Source organism: Coturnix japonica, chromosome 22 (assembly GCF_054131305.1).
Source record: "Coturnix japonica strain WE chromosome 22, WE-NBRP24, whole genome shotgun sequence".
Lineage (NCBI taxonomy): Eukaryota > Metazoa > Chordata > Aves > Galliformes > Phasianidae > Coturnix > Coturnix japonica.
Genome location: NC_140684.1, coordinates 3,065,793 through 3,085,414, shown reverse-complemented (window position 1 = coordinate 3,085,414; position 19,622 = coordinate 3,065,793). Strand labels below are relative to the sequence as shown.

Here is a 19,622-nt window from a genome sequence, read left to right as displayed (position 1 = left end):
TCTGCACCCTAAGTTAAATGCAGTGATATGGCTTTGCTCTGCCAAGAAAGAGATGGCAGTTGTTATAAAGCCTTTATAACAAGGCTTTAAAGCCTCGTGACAGCTCATGGATCCTCATGTGCAGGAATTCCCCTGCAAAATGGCTTTGAACTGTGGAATTATCACTCAGCCTTGTAAAACTGTATTGGTCATAAATGGGCTTTCTCATGTTCCTGTCAGGTGTCCCCGCTGTATGACAACTGCATCACCAGACACAAAATGCCTATTAGCAAAAGAAGCAAGCAGCCACACTTTCTTCCTCCAGGCCCTCTGGTACCCAGAGCTGACAGCACACAAGGAGCCTTTTGGCAACTTCATGCATTCACACCTCTTGGGTAAACACTTCCCCTTCTTAATTGTTAGTTCTGTTCGTATTATCAATTTTGCCCTGCCTCCTTTATCACACCCTCTTTGCTCCACGCTTGCTGCCTTCTCTGTCCATGCCTTTGTTCAGATGTGTCCTGTGTCCATTTCCCTTGGACTCAGTCCCTCCCCTGACCTCACAGACCTTCTCCCACGGGGCTGCACCTTCCCAGGGTTTGCACTCACCTTCTCTGTGTGGCATTCTGGAGAGCAGTGCTGATAACGTTCCACTTTGCAAGCAATGCTTTACGCATAACTCTCGCACCCCAAACCCTGTTCCTCTCACTCCACGTCAATCACTAAAAGGGTGCAGAAATCATATTCAAAACAGCACTGCTCCTCATGGAGCATCAGTTCAGGTACTACAGATTTCGTAGTGCCTATTTCCCTCCTTCCTTCCCATTGGGTTGCCCATTCTTCTGTGGGACAAAGTCAGCCTGACATCATTCAACCCCCATCTTGAGGGTGGGAGAGCACCTCAGGAGGCAGAGCACCAGCTGGCAACAGCAAGAGAATCCAAACTGTTCCCACCCCGACCTGCTGGGAACTGAGCCCAAGCTGTGTCTGAGAGCAGAATCTGAGCTGATTGAGAAGGCTGAGCTGCACTGAAAGGGCATTGCTGAGCAGGGAGGGGCAGCGGATCTTTGCTTCAAGCAGGCATCTTTTGTCCCAGGCTTTGCTAACAGGGCATGATGCTTCTGAGTCTCTGGGGAAGGGAGCAAGTAGTCTTTATGCCTCCCATCCTATTCCAGTTTTTGTCTAGGGCAGTAAAAAATCACAGAAACTACACAGGAGGGCTTTGATTGGGGTGTCCTGCTCTGGCCCTAAATGTGAACACCATATCAATGCTCTGAAAGCCCTTCCCTCAGCACCCACATTGAACAGATGAAGCCCCCTGAGCCTCACATCCCTGCTGTACCCCAACAGCTGCAGCAGGAGTCATAGATCACATGGCAGCAACGAGTCTGAAAAAATGGTTTTTAATTAAGGTGTACATTAAATTAAATGTAATTTGAATAGCAGTCTCCGATTCATGATGACTTATTCCCCACAGGGTTGCTCCTATCAGTCCTGACAACGGTTATTGTACAAATATACCATAAAACAGCACTTTTTGCCCCAGAAAAAGCATCCAGTGTTCTGAGCACTGGCTGACTGTCTACAAGCACCTCCACTGCTCTCCGCCTCTTTAAAGCACTCTCAGCATTTGGCACACGCGACACAGTTTAAGAAAAATTTAAACAGCTGAGGAGCATTAAATCCATTTCCAAAGGGATGTGGGTATGGAGGAGCTCATGGCAGGTGAGGCAATGCCTTTCACAGCTTTGGGAAGTCAGACTTGGGTAGATGCAGCAGGGCAAGGCTCTGGCAGTGCACAGCACAGTGCCCCCCGTGGGTGCCAGGCTGGAACATACATTGGCTGCAGAGTGGCAGCCCACTCTGTGTCCTCAAACACAGGAGAGACCCCTGAGCTCCTCGTGTCACCCAGTCCTGGGGCCAGCTGCTGGGGCTCAGCTTGGTGCCTGTCCCTCTGCAGGGCAGGGAGTGGTGCTGGTGTCTCTGCGTAGGCACAGGGCTTTCTTTGTTAATTAACTCCATTAAGGGAAGAAAGAAAATACAAAACCAAAACCGTGCAGAGCTCTGACCTTTACCAAAAAAATAAAAAATTAAGACTGAGGGAGAGAAGAAATGCAGGAACAATATATACAGATGGGGGAATTGCACTTAATTACAATAGTTTACATCAATTGGACAAAATTTACTTCTTTTATATAAATCTCTATGTATAGGAGTGGGGATGGGTGAGGGTGGAGCAGACTGTACCTATATTTACAGCTTAACTGGCTCAGTTCAACAGCACGAGATTCCTCCTTCCAAAAGCCAAGTAACAGACCCGGGTCCCTCTCAGTCCGTCGGGTGGAGGAGTATAACTTAAATACGATCCATCTGCCACATCCCAGTACAGCTTGTTCCTATTTCCTCGGGAGAGCCAATGGCCTCTTGGAAGGCAAATACTTAGGAAAGAAACAATCCTCAGAACACGTCTCGGAAATACTGCGTGGAGGGGAGGAGAGGCGCGGTCCCATGGTTTGGGTTCAGGCTGGTCCCCGGCGCGGGGCTGCGAGGCTGCGGCCACATGTTGGGGTAATGAGCTCCTCGCTGCGACACTGAGCTTCGCTGCAGCTGGATGCGCGGGTCACCAGCGGGATGTTGTGGAAAATAAGTTCCCGTTGCTATGTGCAAAGGCAGCGAGGTGTGGAGCATCACCAGGCTTGCAGGGGACACTGGGGAGGGAGAGAGCAGCGTGGTGAGCAGTGGGTCTGGTGGGTCGGGGCTCCCCAGGTTGTCTCCTCCCACACCCCAAGCCCTAAGCCCTGTGCACTGCCAGAAAGAAAGCACTTTCTGAGCCAGATACTGCAACCCTACAAAAATTATATATTTTTATTTATTTATTTATTTATTTATTTATTTATTTAAATAAAAGAGGGCCCATTGCAGGGGTTGTTCCAAGGAGTTTGCGCTGGTCGGCTGAACAGCAGTGGCTGACCCCAGTGCTGCTGTCACCTCCAAGATGGACGGGCTGGCCCCTGTGGCTCCATCAATGCTGCCACAGCTCCAACCCCAGCCCCCCCAGGGTCCCCTGCTCACCACTGGGGTGGGGGCTGGCAGCCGGGGGTGACCTTGTGGGCTGGAGCACACAGCAAACATCGTAACACAGAGATAAGGAGACGCCAGGAGCCTCCCGTGACATGTCATTAGGGACGGGCCACAGCTATCAGGTGTTTGCTAACGTAATAAACATGGTGGCTCGGCCTCAAGCATTGTCAGAGGAACCCAGAGCTGCATGCCCCTTCCAGCCCCAACCAACAGCCACATCTCCTCCTTCTCTGCTTTAATTAAAGCACAATGGGGGAAGGAAAGGGAGCACTGCCCACCCCGGGCAGCGCCATGTCAGGGCAGGCCGAGTGTGGGGCTTGCAGGCTGCAGCCCCATGGCAGGGATGGCCGGCTGCTATTCCCACCAGAGGGACATTTCCTGTGTGTGCCGGGCTCATTTTGGCAAGCCGGCATCAAAGCCAGCCCGTGGCAGGAGAGCACAATTAATCAGGAGCAGTTCGGGCTGAGCGCACAGCAGATGGGCCGATAAAGCCGTGCAGAGGAAATGGCGCTCCTGAGAGCGCGGCCAAGCCTGAACGCTCCCGCACTGCTGGGCACAGAGCAGAGGGAGCCCAAAATGAGCTGAGTTGGGCCGAGCTGAGGCGCTTTGCCTTCCCCCATGGCTCAGCCCCAGGGCCTCCGCCATTCCCACCCAGCCCCAGCCCCTTCCTTGCCCCCCAGCAACACAGTGCCAGGCATCTGTGTGGAAGTCCCACAGCGATCCCACGCCGTATTTACTCTGTGGTCATTGCAGACATTTTTTTTCCCCTCTGCTGTCTAAGGTTGGTAAGAGAGTTTATCTGGATACAAGTTCAAGGCTCTCTCGTATTTATCTAGCAATCAATAAGGGCCGCATATTTCCCACAGTCCCCAGAGCTGGCATTTAGAAAGGAGCTATTGTCTGAGTAAGGCCTTGTGCACCTGATTCAAGCTGGGATATGTCTTACCCCGACACGGGGCAGATAAAGGTGGGGGTCGAGGCCACCACGCCATCTGCAGAGCCGCCCCAGCACTGCTCACCATCCATGAAGGGACCAGAGCTGCTCACTGCACAGTGCTTGGCCAAACCCCGACACTCAGCATCCAGAGCGGCCACTCATTGCCCAGTTCCCAGTGTGGTTGCCATCCATAAGCAGGTCTTTCAGAGCCCATGGAGGGGCTGGGATGGGTTTTTGGGGCTGGGTTTCCAGTGCTGGAGGGCTTGTCTATAGCAGGACCCATGGGGCAAACACCCCAAATTACACCACCACACCTCAATCCTGCTGCCAGTGCCCAGCCATTACCTGCTTGCTGGAAGACATGTTGGTGAGCGTGCTGATGCTGCTGGTGTCTGTCACCACCATCGCCGAGGGGAAGCGGGAGGTGTGGGAATACTGGGGGGGCTCCTGCTTGTGTGCGTACACTATGGAGAGAAAAACAACGTCAGCCACAGCCTTTGTGCAGGAGCAAGGCAGGCAGGCAGTGTGCTACGCACATAGGTGTGGGGATGGATACAGTGCAGACAGGAATACAGTACAAGAAACAGAAGGAAACCACCATGTGCCTCTGGCATGGAGGGGAAGCTCTTGCTTTTTCTGACCACTAGGACCAGTGGTGGCCAAGGTAAAATCAATAAACAATATGTGACAATAACAACACACAAGGAAAAAAAAAAATCCTTGCACAAAGCCAGACAGAGAGCACCATGGGTGGCACAGCAGCAGAGCAGAAGTCACTTTCCCATAAGAGTTAATTTCCCAAGCGCTCAGCCCCTTACTGTGCGAGTTCTGCAGCTGGGTGACCGTGGCCATGAAGGGCTGCTGAGCCATGTGGCTGGGTGACTGCTGCATGAGTGGCTGCTGGTGTGGGCTGTGCAGCTGCTGCGAGAACTGCACTGGCTGCAGGGCTGCCAAGCTGCCAGCCACGCTGTTGATGACAGGGACACTCTGTGCCTGCGAGGTGTTCAGACCTGGGAGAAGGGAGAGAGCACAGCAGGGTGTCAGCAATGGAGCTGGGATGTGAAGGTTTGGGGCCGGGAATTGGGGTCCGGATGTGCCCCCATTTCACACTTACTCTGTGCAATAGCCATGACTCCTGAGAGCGGCGTCATGATGAGGTTCTGGGACTGCTGTGGGTTGTGGTGGGACAGGCTGTGGATGTTGGTCAGGGTGCTCACCGGCGGCAGCCCACCACCTGACACAGAGATCTGCAGGGAGCAAAGCAGACAGCAGCCATCAGGCACACAATGCTGGCTCCCAGCCACAACCATCACCAAAACCAGCAACAGAGGGAACAGAAAAAGCCCCCCAGGAGGTGACAAGCTGCACCCACACTGGCACCTTCCAGTGGAGCACCCGTGGGCTGCAGACCCTGGCTGGAAGCACTGACTATCACGTTAATAAATAGCAAAGCTGCAGCAGTGTGAAGCCTTCCTGGAAGCAGCTGCCAGCGCTCCAGCAGAGCACAGCGCTGGGGACAGGATGTGTCCCACGCAGTTGCCATTTGCTCCCCAGGTCCGCATTCCTGCTGCTGGGGACAACCGAGGACTCTCACACTGATTAACTTCCACCTGTCACAAATGTAGGGGAAAGTGAGAAATACAGACTTGGAAAAGCTTAAAAAAGAAGGCAAAGTAGATTGAAAAAAAGGCCTCAGAGTGATCTTAGTCATCACTTTTATGAAACAAATTCCAGTTGAGGGGCTGCAGCTGCACCATACAGATGGCAGTGTTGGTAGAGGCTGGTGCATGCAGCCAAAGGCAGCTCCTGGTGTGCAGCCATCAGACACATGCAGAGGCACTGGGGGTGTGTTGGGACAGCTGTGGGGGTAGCAGGACTCTGACAGTGCCTGGTTATTTCTGCGTTATTGACCTGCTGCACACTCACCTCATCCCTCTGTGACACCTCCTGAACTGAGCAACCTCAATGCAGATTTTGAAGCCATCCTTTGGGCTGTGTGACACTTCTGGACACTCGGTCCTTGATTATTCTGCCCATGTGAGCCTGAGATAGCCTCATTGCAATCGAAACAAAGGCATCAATAAATACCAGAGCACAGGAGTGACTCATGTTTCCTTATCCAGTACTTTCCACTTTGAAAGTTTCTTCAAGGCCAGGCCACGCCATGGTGCAGTGTGGTGCAGGCAGCTCATGGCAAGCGCATGCTGCTCACCTGTGGCATGGCACATTCTGGGGAGAACTGGGCGAAAACACTGCTCCCAAATGAGATCAACCAGAGATAGCAGGACTGGGAAAGACCCCACCAAGCACCGAACAATATGGGACTATGGGAACAGCACAGCAGCACCACGGAGTATAACATCATCTCTATAGTGCTCCTCCTCCCCCAAAAAAACAATTGCCTTCAGATGCAGAAATTTCCTTGGCAGCTTTTGGTTTCATGTGGGGCATTAAAGGCACATGTTTACCTACTAGAAACCACAGCCTACAGCATATTTTCATTAAATAACTTGCAAGCACTAGCTAGCCTTGCTTAAAGATCAGAGATAAGCTGGCAGAGCTGCGTGCTGCCGGAGGAGCAGAGCAGCCCCAGACGGCGCTGTGCAACGGAGAGCTCAGCAGTGCTGCTGCAGCCTGCAGGTGCCTTTAGCACACTGCTTTAACCCTCTGCATCTCTGAGCAGCTCCCTGCCATGCACTGAAAACATCCCCTTCCTGGGGGCTCCTACACCCCTTAAAGGAACCACAAAGGGTGCACCGAGATTGCTGTGCAGCTGAGCTCATGGCAGTGCTTTGTCCTCCCGTCCCCCGCCCCACACTGTCTGTGCCTGCTGCTGCCTTCCTTCGTGACTCATTTTATGACTTCAAGGCTCAGGGTTACAGGTTCAACACACCCAGAGGAAGAAATGGGTGCGTGCCGGGTGTGCAGCGAGGGAGAGTGCCAGGGGGCTTGGGGTTGCTCTGTGATGGCTCCCCTGCATGTCTCAGGACACTCAACTATCCTGGAGCAATGTCTGAGCTCAGGGGGCTACAAGGAGACCCCATGAGTGAGAGGCAGGCAGAAGGGAAGGCAAAGCAGGGAAATGGGGGGCAAAAGCACTCCGGCTGTGGGAAGAAGCAAGCAGCTTGCCCCCATGCAGCTGCCAGGCTTGTGGGGACCTGCAGCTATTGGCCCTGAGGGATTGTCCTAAGAAAATGGAAGTGAAAACCCGTGCCAAGAGCCATGTGTGACTTTCACTTTCAGCAGGAAAACCTCCTCCCGGAAGAGCTGCTGAGTGGCCAGAACAGCCACATGGTGATGCTGTGCCAGCTGCTTCAAGGAGTGCCATACTCACTTCCATCCCATCCCATCCCATTCCATCCCGTTCTATCCCATCTCATCCCATCCCATCTCATCCCATCCTGTCCTCCTCCTGCACATTTCTGCACCATGCTCAGCCAGGATCACTTTGGGCACTGCAGCCAGCATAACCCAGCACAGCCACAGCACACTGGGGGCACAGCTGGGAGCAAAGTGCTTCCCAGAGAAGCTCAGAACTGAGGAGGGCTTAAGGAAAAGCAATGAATGAGAGCTTTATCAATGCCCATGTCATCGGCAGGGGAAAGCAAACAGTGATCCACCCAGCGCGCATTCAATTCACAAGGCATGCAATCAATAAAAGCAGAGCGGGCTCTGTCAGGTTTATGGGCCGCACTTGGGGAACACGCCGGGGCTGTGGGGCCGCCTTTGAGGCGGGCGGTGGGGACAGGCGAGCGCCCACACCCCCACAATGCTCCATTGTTCAGCACGGGCCGCGTGTGAAACCCGGGGAAAGCGTGTTTGCTTTGCCCGCTGGGCCCTCTTATCTTATCAGCGCCGCCGCCACAATAGGCCAGGTGTACTCACCATTTTACCGTCGGGAGAGAGCAAACCGTGGCCCGGGTCCAAGCTGGCTGGGGAGACCTGCTGCAGGACCGCCTGGCTGGTGGTGACCATGGCACCACTGCCGTGGTGGCTGATGGCCCCGGAGGATGCCGCCTCGCTGCTCGCCCCCTGGCTGTACCGGACCCCTGCAGAACACAACGTGGTCAGTGGGCATTGGGTTGGCAGTTGGACTGGATGATCTTAGAGGTCTTTTCCAACCTTAATGACTCTGTGATTCTATGTTTCTATGAAAACCACACTGGGAATGGACACGGCCCGCAGGCACTCTCTCCACTCCTGACATGCATGTGATTAACACAGCGGGAGGACATGGTGATGGCAGGCACAATGGCCAAGCTCAACCATGCCACAGCCTGCCACCACCCAGGTGAAGAGAGAAATCTGGCTTGAGCACGGGTCTTCAATACAAATATATTTAATTTGGCTAAATAGCCCCATACTGATAACCATATGATCAGCCATGTGTCATGGAAAGGCATCTACAGATCACAAATAATTAACCGAGGGAAACCCACTGGAAACAAAAGCACCTTTTACAGGGCTGCCCCGGCAAGAAGCCATTTGTTACAGGCAGCCAGCACTGGGGTCACTGAACTCCCGGGGATCGAAGTGGAGGCCCGAGATCCTTCCTGGGAACACAACCCATGGGAGCATCACCTATGTGCTGGGACCCTCCCCAGAATGACCCGAGCTGGGGGTCTGGGTCTTTGGGGCTCCAGGCACCAAGAGTCCCACTGAAGCCCTGAGCCTGCGCTGAGCCTTGGCCAGGAGGTGCCAGCACTGCCCAAGCTCCAGTTCCACAAGGATGCTCTGAGGGCTGCCATAAAACCTTAGTTCAGGAAGAAGAAATAAGACATAACTCAGGTCTGGAAGCTTTGCTCCAAAATGACTGACTGCATAGCAGGCTCCCCGCTGCCTCCACCAAAAGCACAAAAAGTCGTTCTAATCGCCTCCAAATTTTCCAAACATCAGCTGGCCAAACATGGCCCTCAGATAGGAATCTCCCCGCGCTGTCTGGTTCCTGATCATTTCCCAGCAAACCCCTTTATCCCTGATAATACAAGAATGTCCTCTGGCAGGTGGATATTTGCCGGTACGAGTGGACGGCCAGGTAAACATTACTCAACCAGGGCACTGTCACCACATTCTTCCCTGCGGTCCCAGCCTCGTGCAAAGTGTGCTTCAGCCGCTGCCGGTCTGAGACGCTGCAGCGCTATTCAAACAGTGGGAGCAGAGATTACAAAAAAAAAAGCCCTTTCTTCTCAGTGGTCTTAAAGACAGATGAGAAGCACAGGCAGGAGATTAAATGGCAGTTCCTGAGCCCATGGAACAGTGATGGGGTTGGCTATGAAACTGGAAGCGGTTATGAAAAACATGGGACTAAATGAGACGTTACTCTTAAGAACAACAGTCTGCAGTGTTTCAATGGGAAGGACACCAATGTCTGCTACCTACCAGGGCAATCTTCACTCTCTTTTGGACTCTGTGAAGCTTTCAGTAAGAAAAAAGAAAAATTAAGTCCCAAATCACACTTTACCCATTTCAGCCAAGATTCCCAGCATCACAAATTTAACTTTAAGAAGCAGATGTTAAAAGCTGATCTTCACACATTTCTCTGCAGTTTTTTGCCCATGTGCCCTGTGGGCCTTTGGGAATCCTCAACCACTTTACCTTGTTTTTTTTTCTGTTCCTGGAGCAGGATGAATATTATTATCTGTGTGCCTTCCATTTTGGCATGGATTATGGCAGATTACATTCTTAACAGTGAGAGGTTCATGCTGTTGCTACTGCTGCTTTTACTAGTGCTCCCACATAATGGAGGTGCCATCCCTCCCCACTCCTCATCCCCACTGAGCTCTCACCCACTCCCCATCAAAGCACCCACATGGGAGATGGAGAGTTGCAGCCATACATACTACATACAGCAGCCTCCAGCCATGAGATGCCCATTGCTGGCCGCATTTTCTTGACTGTGCCAGCCGTGCCCCCAGGACCGGCTTCTCCCCATCTCCTGGCTCACACAGCCCACCCTGGGCACAGTGGTTCCCTCGCCGGGCTCTGTGGCCACCCGAGCTCAGCTTTATGGCATAGCAGGGCAGGCGGCCTTGCAGAGCCAGGCACGATTGTTCTGCCGCCACTCTCTTGTGCTTCCACAGCGTGACGCAGTCCCAGCACGAGATTTATTCCTCCTTGGCCTCTCCCCATCCAGCCCCAGCAATGAGTCTGCCCGCCGAGCCTGCGCCCTTAAAGAGTTTGTTCCCAACTGGAGCTACAGCCATAGTATAAAAGTCTGTTTATGGGACATGGCTATTGTTTGGTCCCCAAGCTGCACAGCCCGTGAAATGCTTTACTGCTTCCCTACGGCTCCAGACAAGCTGCAGGCTCCGGCTGCCATAGCCTTAACCCCGTGTCCCAGCCCTGCAGCCAGCACCCTGGGCATTATGGAGCCCATCCTGAGAGCAGTGCATGCCACGGAGCATCCCAGGGAGCATCCCAAGGCACCGCCAGCTGCAGTGCTCACACCTGGCTGCACTCCCGCCTGGGGCCATTTTTGGGGCTGCCACTCAAACTGTCCCTAAAGTGTTAATCTTGCTATGTTACCGAGGTGCGGAGTTTATGTCCATTATAAAGCTGTTTATTGGGACTGGACCCTCCCATTCTGCTGCTGCCATAAAGTCCTAATTACCCCCCATAAAAGCAGGAAAAGCTCCTAACAGCACACTGTACCCACAGAGCCGCACAATGAGCGCAACAGTAAAATCTGACAACGGCTGGCACCGGGTCTGCAATCAGAACCTGCACAGCCCGAGCTATCAGAGAACAGCCTGCAGGATCCAGATAGAAAGCGACGTACCTCTGGACCAGGGAGTTATGAGCAGGCTCTTCTTGAAGAAAGTAAATCACCCAAATTGCCCTTTCAGGTTAGGGAGAATCTCGGGGCGTGGAGCTGAGTTTGTATATTTTTATGTGTGGCTGTAGAGATATCTAAAAATACACATAAATAATGCAAAATGCTGCATGGATGTGCACACACAAAGGGTCACCCCAGTGTTCGCAGTGCTGTCTGTCCAAGTGGGGCTGGGGCGTCGCAGGGCCCTTTGTATGCGGGGAGCGGGGTGGGTGGGGGTGCGTCCCTAATCTCATCAGCACTGATTGTCCCTTCGGCTCTTGAAGATAAAAATGGCATAAGCCAGAGTCTGCCGCATGGCACCGAGGAACGAGATAAAGCCCCGAGTGACCTTCAAATCAAACAGGGAACCGAGATCTCTGATAATCCCCTATAGGAAGGGAAAAGTCCAGAGTCTGAGACACCTCTGAGATAGAAAGGCTTGGAGTATTTACCTCCAAACAGTTAAAAACCCTGCACCGAGGGGCCGCCCAAGATGCTCGGTTTTACAGCTCTCCCGCTGCCCCCAGCCGTCAGCTTGCCCTCTCACCAGGCACCATCCCCATCCCGACCAAGGGGCAATGCCTGCTCTGAGCCATACTCAGCTCTATAATTTCCTTCCCTGGGGGGATTGTGCAGGCAGCAGGGTGCGGGCAATGTCCCAGCACCATCATTAAGCTCTTAAAGGCATTGAGGGCTCCAGACACCACCGCACTCGGTGCAAGGACAGGTCAAATCCCAGCACGGATGGGGTCAGCATCTCTCAGAGGAGCTGGTGGCATTTGGGAGACTTGCAGTCCCAAAACGTTACTGTGTCTGATGGATCCCAGTGCAGGCTGAGCTCCATCCCAGCCCCTCAGCCTTAAACCAGACCCGAGCCTCTCACACAGCCCTCACTGTGTCCATCTCCTGCTCCTCAGCACGGAGATGCACACCAGCACAGAATTCCGGAGGCTGAGCCCTCCTGACCCCTCCGTGGCCATCACTCCTGCCCAGCTCAAAGACCCCACGAATGGGCTGTCAGCAGCCCTATAGCCACGGCTGGCTCCTGCTGGCCAATGCTCCAACGGGAAAATAAAGGTTGGGGCTTAACGGCCCCACAGCCTCGAGATAAATGCCTGCGGTTCCAATAATTGCCGTCCCCTAATAGAAGAAAACAAAGGCTCTCGCGGGGTGCCTGCAAGTGCGCTGGAGAGACGGGGCCACATCAAAGGCAGTGGGGTTCGTTCAAAGCCCCAGCTTAATTGTCAATTAAGCATGCACGGTGGGGACAACGCCATGACAACGCGGGGCTGCATGCTGGTGCGGTATTGTAAAGCCTGGCGGCCAACACAGAAAACAGCTGATTTTGCTGACAATGTGCTTGTAGGGCACCTTGTAAGCAATCAGCCGGTGACAGGAGGGCAAACGTCCACCCCGTCCCCACCATTGTGTGGGGCATTCCTGGGGCAGGGTCACATTTTGGTCACTGTGGGCCAGCCCTGCAGGGAGAGCTGCACCATGAGTCAGGCTGCCGGCCCCGATGTCCCCAGTGCCCCCAGTGTCCCCAGTGCCCCCAGTGTCCCCACACCATTGGGTGATACGCTTTACGCCCATCGGCATCTCCATGCCCTCCCACCCCATCAGAATCACAGAATCACAGAATTATCAATGTTGGAAAAGACCTAGAAGATCATCTAGTCCAACCATTACCATTACTTCCTGGCTAAATCATATTCCTCAACACCACATCCAAGTGTTTCTTGAACATTCCCATGGTCAGTGACAGTCATCTCACCATGGGGTTTGTGGTTCCCAGGACAGCTCCATCCCCATCTCCAAGCCCTCCCCATGGTACTCCCTGGGCATCTTCTATTAATTCTCCTTTGTAATGAGGCTGGGACTTTCAATGAGCCAGGTAGGAGAATTTCTGGGGAGCAGCTGCTTTGTATCTCCCTGTCCTGGTATTGGGGTGTCATCTCCAAGGGGGGACTGGGATGGTCAGGGCACACTGCCTGCAGCCTGCGGCCCCACGCTGACCCCTCACCGCCCGCCACAAAGTGCCCGCTCCTGTTTGCTGGGTCTGGCGGCTTTGGAGTGCAGATTGCAGGTAGCGGCACAATGGGGATTGTTCTCCCAACAATGCCTCTTGCCCCATGCCGCCAGGCCCTCCCTGATTACCGTCCCTGCTCTGCTCTCAGCATTATCTCCTGCTCAAATCCCCCGGCAGTGCACACTGCAGGCAGAGCAGAGCCGAGCCATGGGACTCAGTGCAGCCCTCTGCCCACAGACACTCGTTTCACCAACTTCAGTTCCAGCAGCACATCCCCCACCCCTAATTCCCCACATCAGGCAGAGCAGCCATATCCACGCCCCTGCTCAGCCCAGCCTGCACCAACAATCATGCCCAGCCCAGCAATCTGTCCTTGATGGGATGGAAATCCAGCCCCCGCCACGTGGCTGGCACTGTGGGGACAGCGTCCACACCTCTCTACACCCATCAAGCCTGCGGAGGAAGTAGAGAGTCTCCAAGCTCTACTGCTGAGAGGAGTTCCATCCTACAGACAATGGGGAAACTGCAACAAGGGCTGAACCTTGTTGCTGTCCCTTGGCCAACATAGGCAACATGGACCATCTTTTCCCCGAGGCCATTACCACCATGTCCATGCACTGCTTTGAATGTCTCTTTCTGCAGTATAAATGGTGCCAACACTGTCAACAGTATCAGAAGGGTCAACAACTCAACAGCACGGACCCTTCAGCTCACAACCCCTTTTTTCATCGGAAACATGACCAACACTGCCTCTGCCCAGCATCACTGTTCCCATCTCACCTGGCATCTTGCTGGGAGGTGAGGCGCTGGGCTGGTTGTGGTGCGGGGAGCCGTGGGACAGCAGCAGGTTCATGCTGTGTGGGGGCTGGCCTGAGCTGTAGGCGTCCATGGCCAACTTCTGTCGGAAAGCCTCCTCCTTCCGCCGGTTGGCGAACCAGTTGTAGACACGCACCTCCGTCACCAGGTTGGAGCCAAGCCCATGTGCCTTGGAGGGTGACACCCCTCGCTGCAGGCACTCGGCCCTGTGCATGCAAAGGGACACGTTGGAGCAAGAGTGCTAATGGGGAGCTCCCAACACAGGGTTTGGAGCTTTCAGTCCTTCCTGAGCACCCACCTGCTCTTTCCAACTACACTCATGCCATAAAAGTCATCCCACCTCCCTCTGAGCATGCTGTAGCACCACGGTACCACTCCTGCATCCCTTCTGCATCCCTCTTGCATCTTTACTGCATCTCTGCCGCATCTCCAGTGTATCTCTGCTTCACTCTTGCTGCATCTCTGCTGTATCCCTGCTGCACCTTCACTGCATCCCCTCTCCATGTCCACCGTATCCCAGCTGCATCCCCATTGCATCTCTGCTGTATCCTCTCTGCATCCCCGCCACATCCCGAACACAGCACAGAGCTTGCTCTGCTCTGGATGCTGCCCAGAGCTAAGCCCAAAGCCAGCAGGTAGCTCAGCAAAACTATTCCAAAACCTGGGACTGCGTGCCACGAGCCCAGCATCTCGTGCAGCTTCTGCAGGATGGCAAAGGGCAGCTGTTACCTGTTGCATTCCTCCACCAGCGCCTCGCGCTCCTCCTTGCTGGGGTTCTTTTGTCGGTCATAGGCTTGATACAAGATTTGCTGGGAGGCCGGCCCCCACTTGAAGCGGTTGCGGCGCATCTTCTTGCTGGGGGTTTCGGTGCAGGCATCGTCAAGCTGACCAGCCCCCTGGTTCTGCTGATTGAACTCTGGAAAGAAAAACAGCAGCTGATCCTGACTGCTTTTGTCTGTCCTATTTTCACACCCCTGGACTGTCTGGTTGAACTCTGAAAGAGAAAGGAGCAGACGTGACCCGGCCTGTAGCCGCCGCTCAGAGCTCAGAGTCACCGTCACGCGCAGCGACGGTGCCCGCCCCGGCCCCCACCCCGGCCCCCTCCCACCCACGGCCCCACTGGGCACCGCAGGCAGGTGGGCACAGGTGGTTGTTGGGTGGCACACGCAGTACATGCGTATGCATGGCTGGGCTTTGCTGGCGTGCACTTGTTCCAGGATGAATTTTGCACATGAGGATGGGGCCACAGCCCCCAAAAGGAGCTCAGTGGGTACGCAGACCCCTGTCTGTGCCCACCCTGTGCCCAAAGGGACTCCCAGAGGAGCCTGGCCCCACACCAGGGTGACCTTCCCATGTCCGCCAGGCACCTGTCACCACAGCCATAAAGGGAGATTAATGGGAGTTTTTATTATTCTCCATTTTGCAGGGGAATTCTCCCTCTTTTTATAATGGCTTTTCCCCTTGTGACAACAGGGGAAGGCGTGGGGCACGGCTGGAGCAGCTCTGTTTGCTTTAACATCTCCAGGTGCACCTTCAAAGCAGCGGCACTCGGGGCTGAGCCCTTTTCTGCCTTTGGATTTTGCATCCTTTGGGGCTGGGGGCCGGGGGGGCTCAGCACAGCACCCGCCCCACGCAAGCACTGCTCCAAGGCAGGCCGTAGGGATTCCTGCAGTGCAGCTCCCCAGGCACAAAGCACCAGCACGGCTCCGGGTGTGCAGTCAGTGCCATCCACACTGTTAATAATTCAGGCTTTATGAGACCTTCCACAGATTTAGGATTTTTTTCCTTTCCTCTCTCTTTTCTTTCTTTTTTTTTTTCTTTTCTTTTTTTTTTTTTTTTAAATAGTTGCAGAAGGTGAATGTGTTCAGAAAGGGGGGAGGAAAAGGGGGCAGAGCCGGGAGATGGATCTAATTGTGTGCAATCAGATTCAGTCATTTTAGTGGGCTTGGGGCAGCTCGCACAGCATTGCTGCAGTCCAGAGGGGCTCTCACCCACTCCTCCCACAGCCTCAATCACTTGGACCCACAAAACCCCTCCGGAGGGGAGCTGGCGTTCCACCCCCACACACAGCCCCCTGCCCGTCCTGCTCCCAGTACTTACGCCGCAGGATCTCCCGCTGCTTGCGGACGTACCACGTGTAGAGGGCAGCCCGCTTCTGTGTCTTCATGGGGGTGCCTTTGTTGAGGTGCTGGGAGAGGTGCGACTGGTTGAGGCCGGTGACATCCACCACCTCGCGCTGCGGGATGTTGTGCTGCTGCATGTAGCCCTTGATCATCTTCGCCGCCCGCCACGGGTCCTCACTGAGGGTGGAGGAAAATGAAAGTTAACTTTGCTCCGTGGTTGCTTTTTCCAATGACGGAACCCCATTATTATTGATGGAGCCCCACTATTCTTAATTAATATTTGATGGCAGAGATTCTTGCCCCGTGCGCCAACCCAAGCTGAGCCCCCCGTCATCATTTTCAGTCAGTCTTTAGTGTTTTTCAACACTCAAATTCAACTCCATCAGAATCAATCCAGCTACAAATTGGCTCTTCCTTAAATCCACACTACTTTGCTCCCATCTGATGCCTGGCACCAGTTTGGGGAACCTACAAAACCGCAGCCAAAACCAAACCAGGGCACGCATTCCCTAATGGAGGCACAACGCAACGGTGGACAGGGCGGCCAACACACCCACTGTGTGCCCCAGCCCCACGGCTCATCTCACAGCACCCACCAACATGGAGTGAAAGGAAATGGTTCAACACTGAGAAATCGGTGTGGAACCTGAGCCTGGTCACAGTTGTGCACTCAAATAATGCTTGGAATAACCATCCAAGCGCTTTTCCAATTCATTCATTATTTTGGATCCTTCATCCTGTCAAGATGGAAATACCCAACAAAAAGGTTTCTTACTTTTTGTCTCGAATGCAGCAAGGAAACAAAATTGCTCAGGTCCCAAGGAGTGCCCACAGCCGGGGTACCCACTGCGGGGATGGAGCCGTGCGCCCCGAGCCCGGGTGAAGGGAGCGCACTGCTGTGGGAGCGGGGCTCCATCCTGCCCCTGCTCAATAATTACTGGGTCCTAATGAGTTGGTGGAACAGAGCTTGTCCTGACAGCAGCCTGGCTAACACAAGGGCATCGCTTTGCTGGAGCCTGGAGCCAACACTCCAGTGAACACCATGAAAACAAGTGACTTTGGGTTACAGATGTGATTTCGGAATTGAAATGGAGTTTTATTCCCAGTATTTGGGCTGGGGAAAACAAACAAACAAACAAACCAACCAACAAACAAAGTGGGAATGAGTCCAGAAGTCCTCACATATCCCTTCACTTTAATATTGGAATGATTTTTAACTTCAGCATTTCCAAAGCGCTCCGTTCCTGTGCTTTGCAAACAACCCCTCAGCTCTGAATTTCTGAACAACGATTTTCTTTACAAATCAACTTGACCGTATTCAGAAGGGTTAAACAGCCTGAAACCAAACCCAAACATTTTGTTTCATGTTAAACAAAATGTTTGGACTTGACCCAAAATGAAACGTTTGAGTGTTTGTTCACCTCTTCTCTTTTTTATTTATTTATTTTTTCTCTCTCTCTTTTTGGTGAACCTGAAAAGCCAGAGAGGAAAACATTTCCATTCAACAACTCGGCACAAACCAATGTGGGGGTTCTGTCCCCAAACCTCCATGGGGATGGATTTTACACGCAGGAAGAAATAAAGGCGCAATGCCCCAGGTGCGCTGTGCGGCACTGCAAACCAGCTCACAGCTCTCACCCCGCGGCCCTTCTCCGCCCCGCGCGGCCGCTGGCACCGAGCTGAGCGCCGCGTTAGCACGGCCGAGTGTGGGCAGCACTGCCCGGGGAGGGGGGAGGGGGGCAGAGCCCATCCCTGTCCCCCAGGCCCCCACCCGCTCGCTCTCTGGGTCAGCCTTGGAAACAGGTAAATAAGCTCCACATCCTCCGAGAAAAATGCCAAGAATTTATACAGATGGATTATAAAGCCGGCTCCCTCCATCGGGGATCTATCTAATCTGCATCTCCCTGCGCACACAGCGGGGCACAGCGCGGGTCAGAGCTCCCCCAGCGCGGAGCCCTTTGGGGCCCACGGAGCTGCCCACGGGGCAGCGCGGCACAGGTCGGGGCCGCGCACCTCTGCGGCCGCGTGGGCAGCGTCGGAGCGGAGCCGGGGGTCGCGGGGTGGTAGCGGAGGGGGCTCAGCCGCACGGAGGGGCAGAGATCGACGGCTCCCGTCGCTCCTGCCCCGGCCGCCTTTCTCCAAGTACAAAGGGCTCTCGTAGAGCAAACAGAAGCTCTTTGCAGAAGGCTCCTCAGGGACATGTGCCTGCTCTTGTTTGCACCGAAGGCAAACTTTGCACAGAAACACCTGTGGGAGAACTGCGACGCGGGCACAGCCCTCCCGCACCCCCGGGGGCGCAGCGGCAGGGAGCGGGGCAGAGCGACGGCGGCAGCGCCCGGCGCGCGGGTGGCGGCCCGCACCGGTGTCCCCTCCCGCTCCAGCGCGTCCCATCCGAGCCCCAGCGCTGCCGCCGATGTCTCTGGGCTGCCCGGCCGCACGGACGGGCACGGACGGGGCTGGGGACACGCGGGGATCTCCCACGCAGAATCCGCCTCCGTGTGTTGGGAGCGGAGCCCCGCTGCGGGCACCGGGACTTGCGGGGAATCGCCCCCGACGAGCGCAGGGCTGCTCCGCCGCTCCCTGACGGCCCGGCCCGGCTCTGCGAGGCCCCGCACGGCGCGGAGCGAACGGGCTCGGCCAGAGCGGGCGCGGAACCGCATCCCCCGGGACCCGAACCGCCGCGTTTGGGGGTTTCCTCGTTCCCCCTCCCCGCCTGGTTTACAACTCCGGCAATGAATAACCCGCCTCTAATCGCGGCTCTTTGTGTATCTTTCTGTTGATGATTTATAGAAATAAATTAATAACACTCCGAGCTCCACGTGCTGCAGTTTATGTTTTATCTCCCGGCGCGGAGGGAGGACGGAGCCGAGCCCCGGGCGGCCGCGAGCCCGTGCGCCCCTGACCCCTCCACCGCGGAGGGCGACGAACACCCGACGGGGCGGCGGCACCGCCCGGCACCGCGCCGCTCTCAGTGCGAGAGAGGGGGCGGCGGCAGCGCCCTGCCGGGACGGGCGCCTCGGGAGCGAACCCCGGAGCGGAGCACGGGGCCGCGGGAGCGGAGCGCTCCGCCGGTTACCTGATCATCCTGTCCACTTCTGCCCGCTGCTCCACGGCCTCCTCGGTGTTGAGCGCCTGCAGCTCGCGGAGAATCTGCGGCGTGTCGAAGTCGTCGCCGTCCTCCGAGCCCTCGTCGCCGGACAGCTTGCCCTTGCCGTGCCCGTTGGCCAGCGGCACGAAGCCGGGCTTGCCGTCGGGCGGCCCGCCGGGGGACAGCGGCAGGCTCTCCAGTTTGACGCCGAAGCCGGCGGCGGGCACCATGTCCTCCAGGGCGCGGATCAGCCCCTCCTTGGTGGCCCCGGAGCTGAGCAGGGCGCCCAGGAGCTCCCGCTGCAGGGCGCTCAGCTGGGACACCATGGTCCCGGGTCTCCCCGCGCTCGGCCCGGCCCGGCCCGCCTCCCTCCGGCACCTGCCGCTCCGCCCCGGCTGGCAGGCTGTGCGGGGCGCGGGCCGCCCTCTACCTAGCCATGACCGCCTCTATTAGGCATTATACCTTATGCAAATCAGCTCCGAGAGGGCCTCTCCCCCGGGAGCGAACCCCGCGTCCCCGCCCGCCGCGGCCCGGCCCCCGCCCGGCCCTTATCGGCCGCGCTGGGGCGGACTTTGCCCGCGGCCGCCGTGAGGCCTCGAGGAGCGGCGCGGAGCGTTCGGGGAAGCGGCGGAGCGGGGTTCGGTTCGGCCCGGCCCGGCCCCGAGCGGTGGCGGCGCTCCGGGGGAGCGGCCCGGCCCCGGCGCGGAGCGTGAAGTGCCGTCGGGGGCCGCTCGGAGCGGCACAGCGCGGAGCCG

At 55.7% G+C, this 19,622-nt stretch overlaps 1 protein-coding gene across 2 annotated transcripts; it reads right to left on the bottom strand.

Annotated features, from left to right (window-relative positions):
- Positions 1 to 1,366: 1,366 nt before the first annotated feature.
- On the bottom strand, positions 1,367 to 19,314 carry HNF1B (HNF1 homeobox B). 2 transcript variants are annotated; one of them, XM_015881214.3, is made up of 9 exons: positions 18,856 to 19,314; positions 15,757 to 15,956; positions 14,386 to 14,650; positions 13,621 to 13,862; positions 7,883 to 8,046; positions 5,112 to 5,244; positions 4,816 to 5,007; positions 4,343 to 4,461; positions 1,367 to 2,687 (listed from the first exon to the last, which is right to left on the bottom strand). In XM_015881214.3, exons 1-9 carry the CDS (start codon positions 19,191 to 19,193, stop codon positions 2,667 to 2,669), a joined length of 1,674 nt encoding a protein of 557 aa, XP_015736700.2. In that variant the 5' UTR covers positions 19,194 to 19,314; the 3' UTR covers positions 1,367 to 2,666. The 2 variants fall into 2 exon arrangements, with proteins under 2 accessions (XP_015736700.2, XP_015736701.2); XM_015881215.3 differs by having other exon boundaries at positions 14,386 to 14,572; positions 18,856 to 19,313.
- Positions 19,315 to 19,622: the final 308 nt, after the last annotated feature.

Excerpts from the sequence above, each read along its gene's own strand:
- HNF1B (XM_015881214.3), bottom strand. The coding sequence starts at position 19,193 with ATGGTGTCCCAGCTGAGCGCCCTGCAGCGGGAGCTCCTGGGCGCCCTG. Across the intron at positions 14,651-15,756 it reads GCAGCGGGAGATCCTGCGGC|AGTTCAACCAGACAGTCCAG; the intron begins GTAAGTACTGGG and ends TTTCTCTTTCAG. Across the intron at positions 4,462-4,815 it reads CCAGCTGCAGAACTCGCACA|TGTACGCACACAAGCAGGAG; the intron begins GTAAGGGGCTGA and ends TTCTCTCCATAG.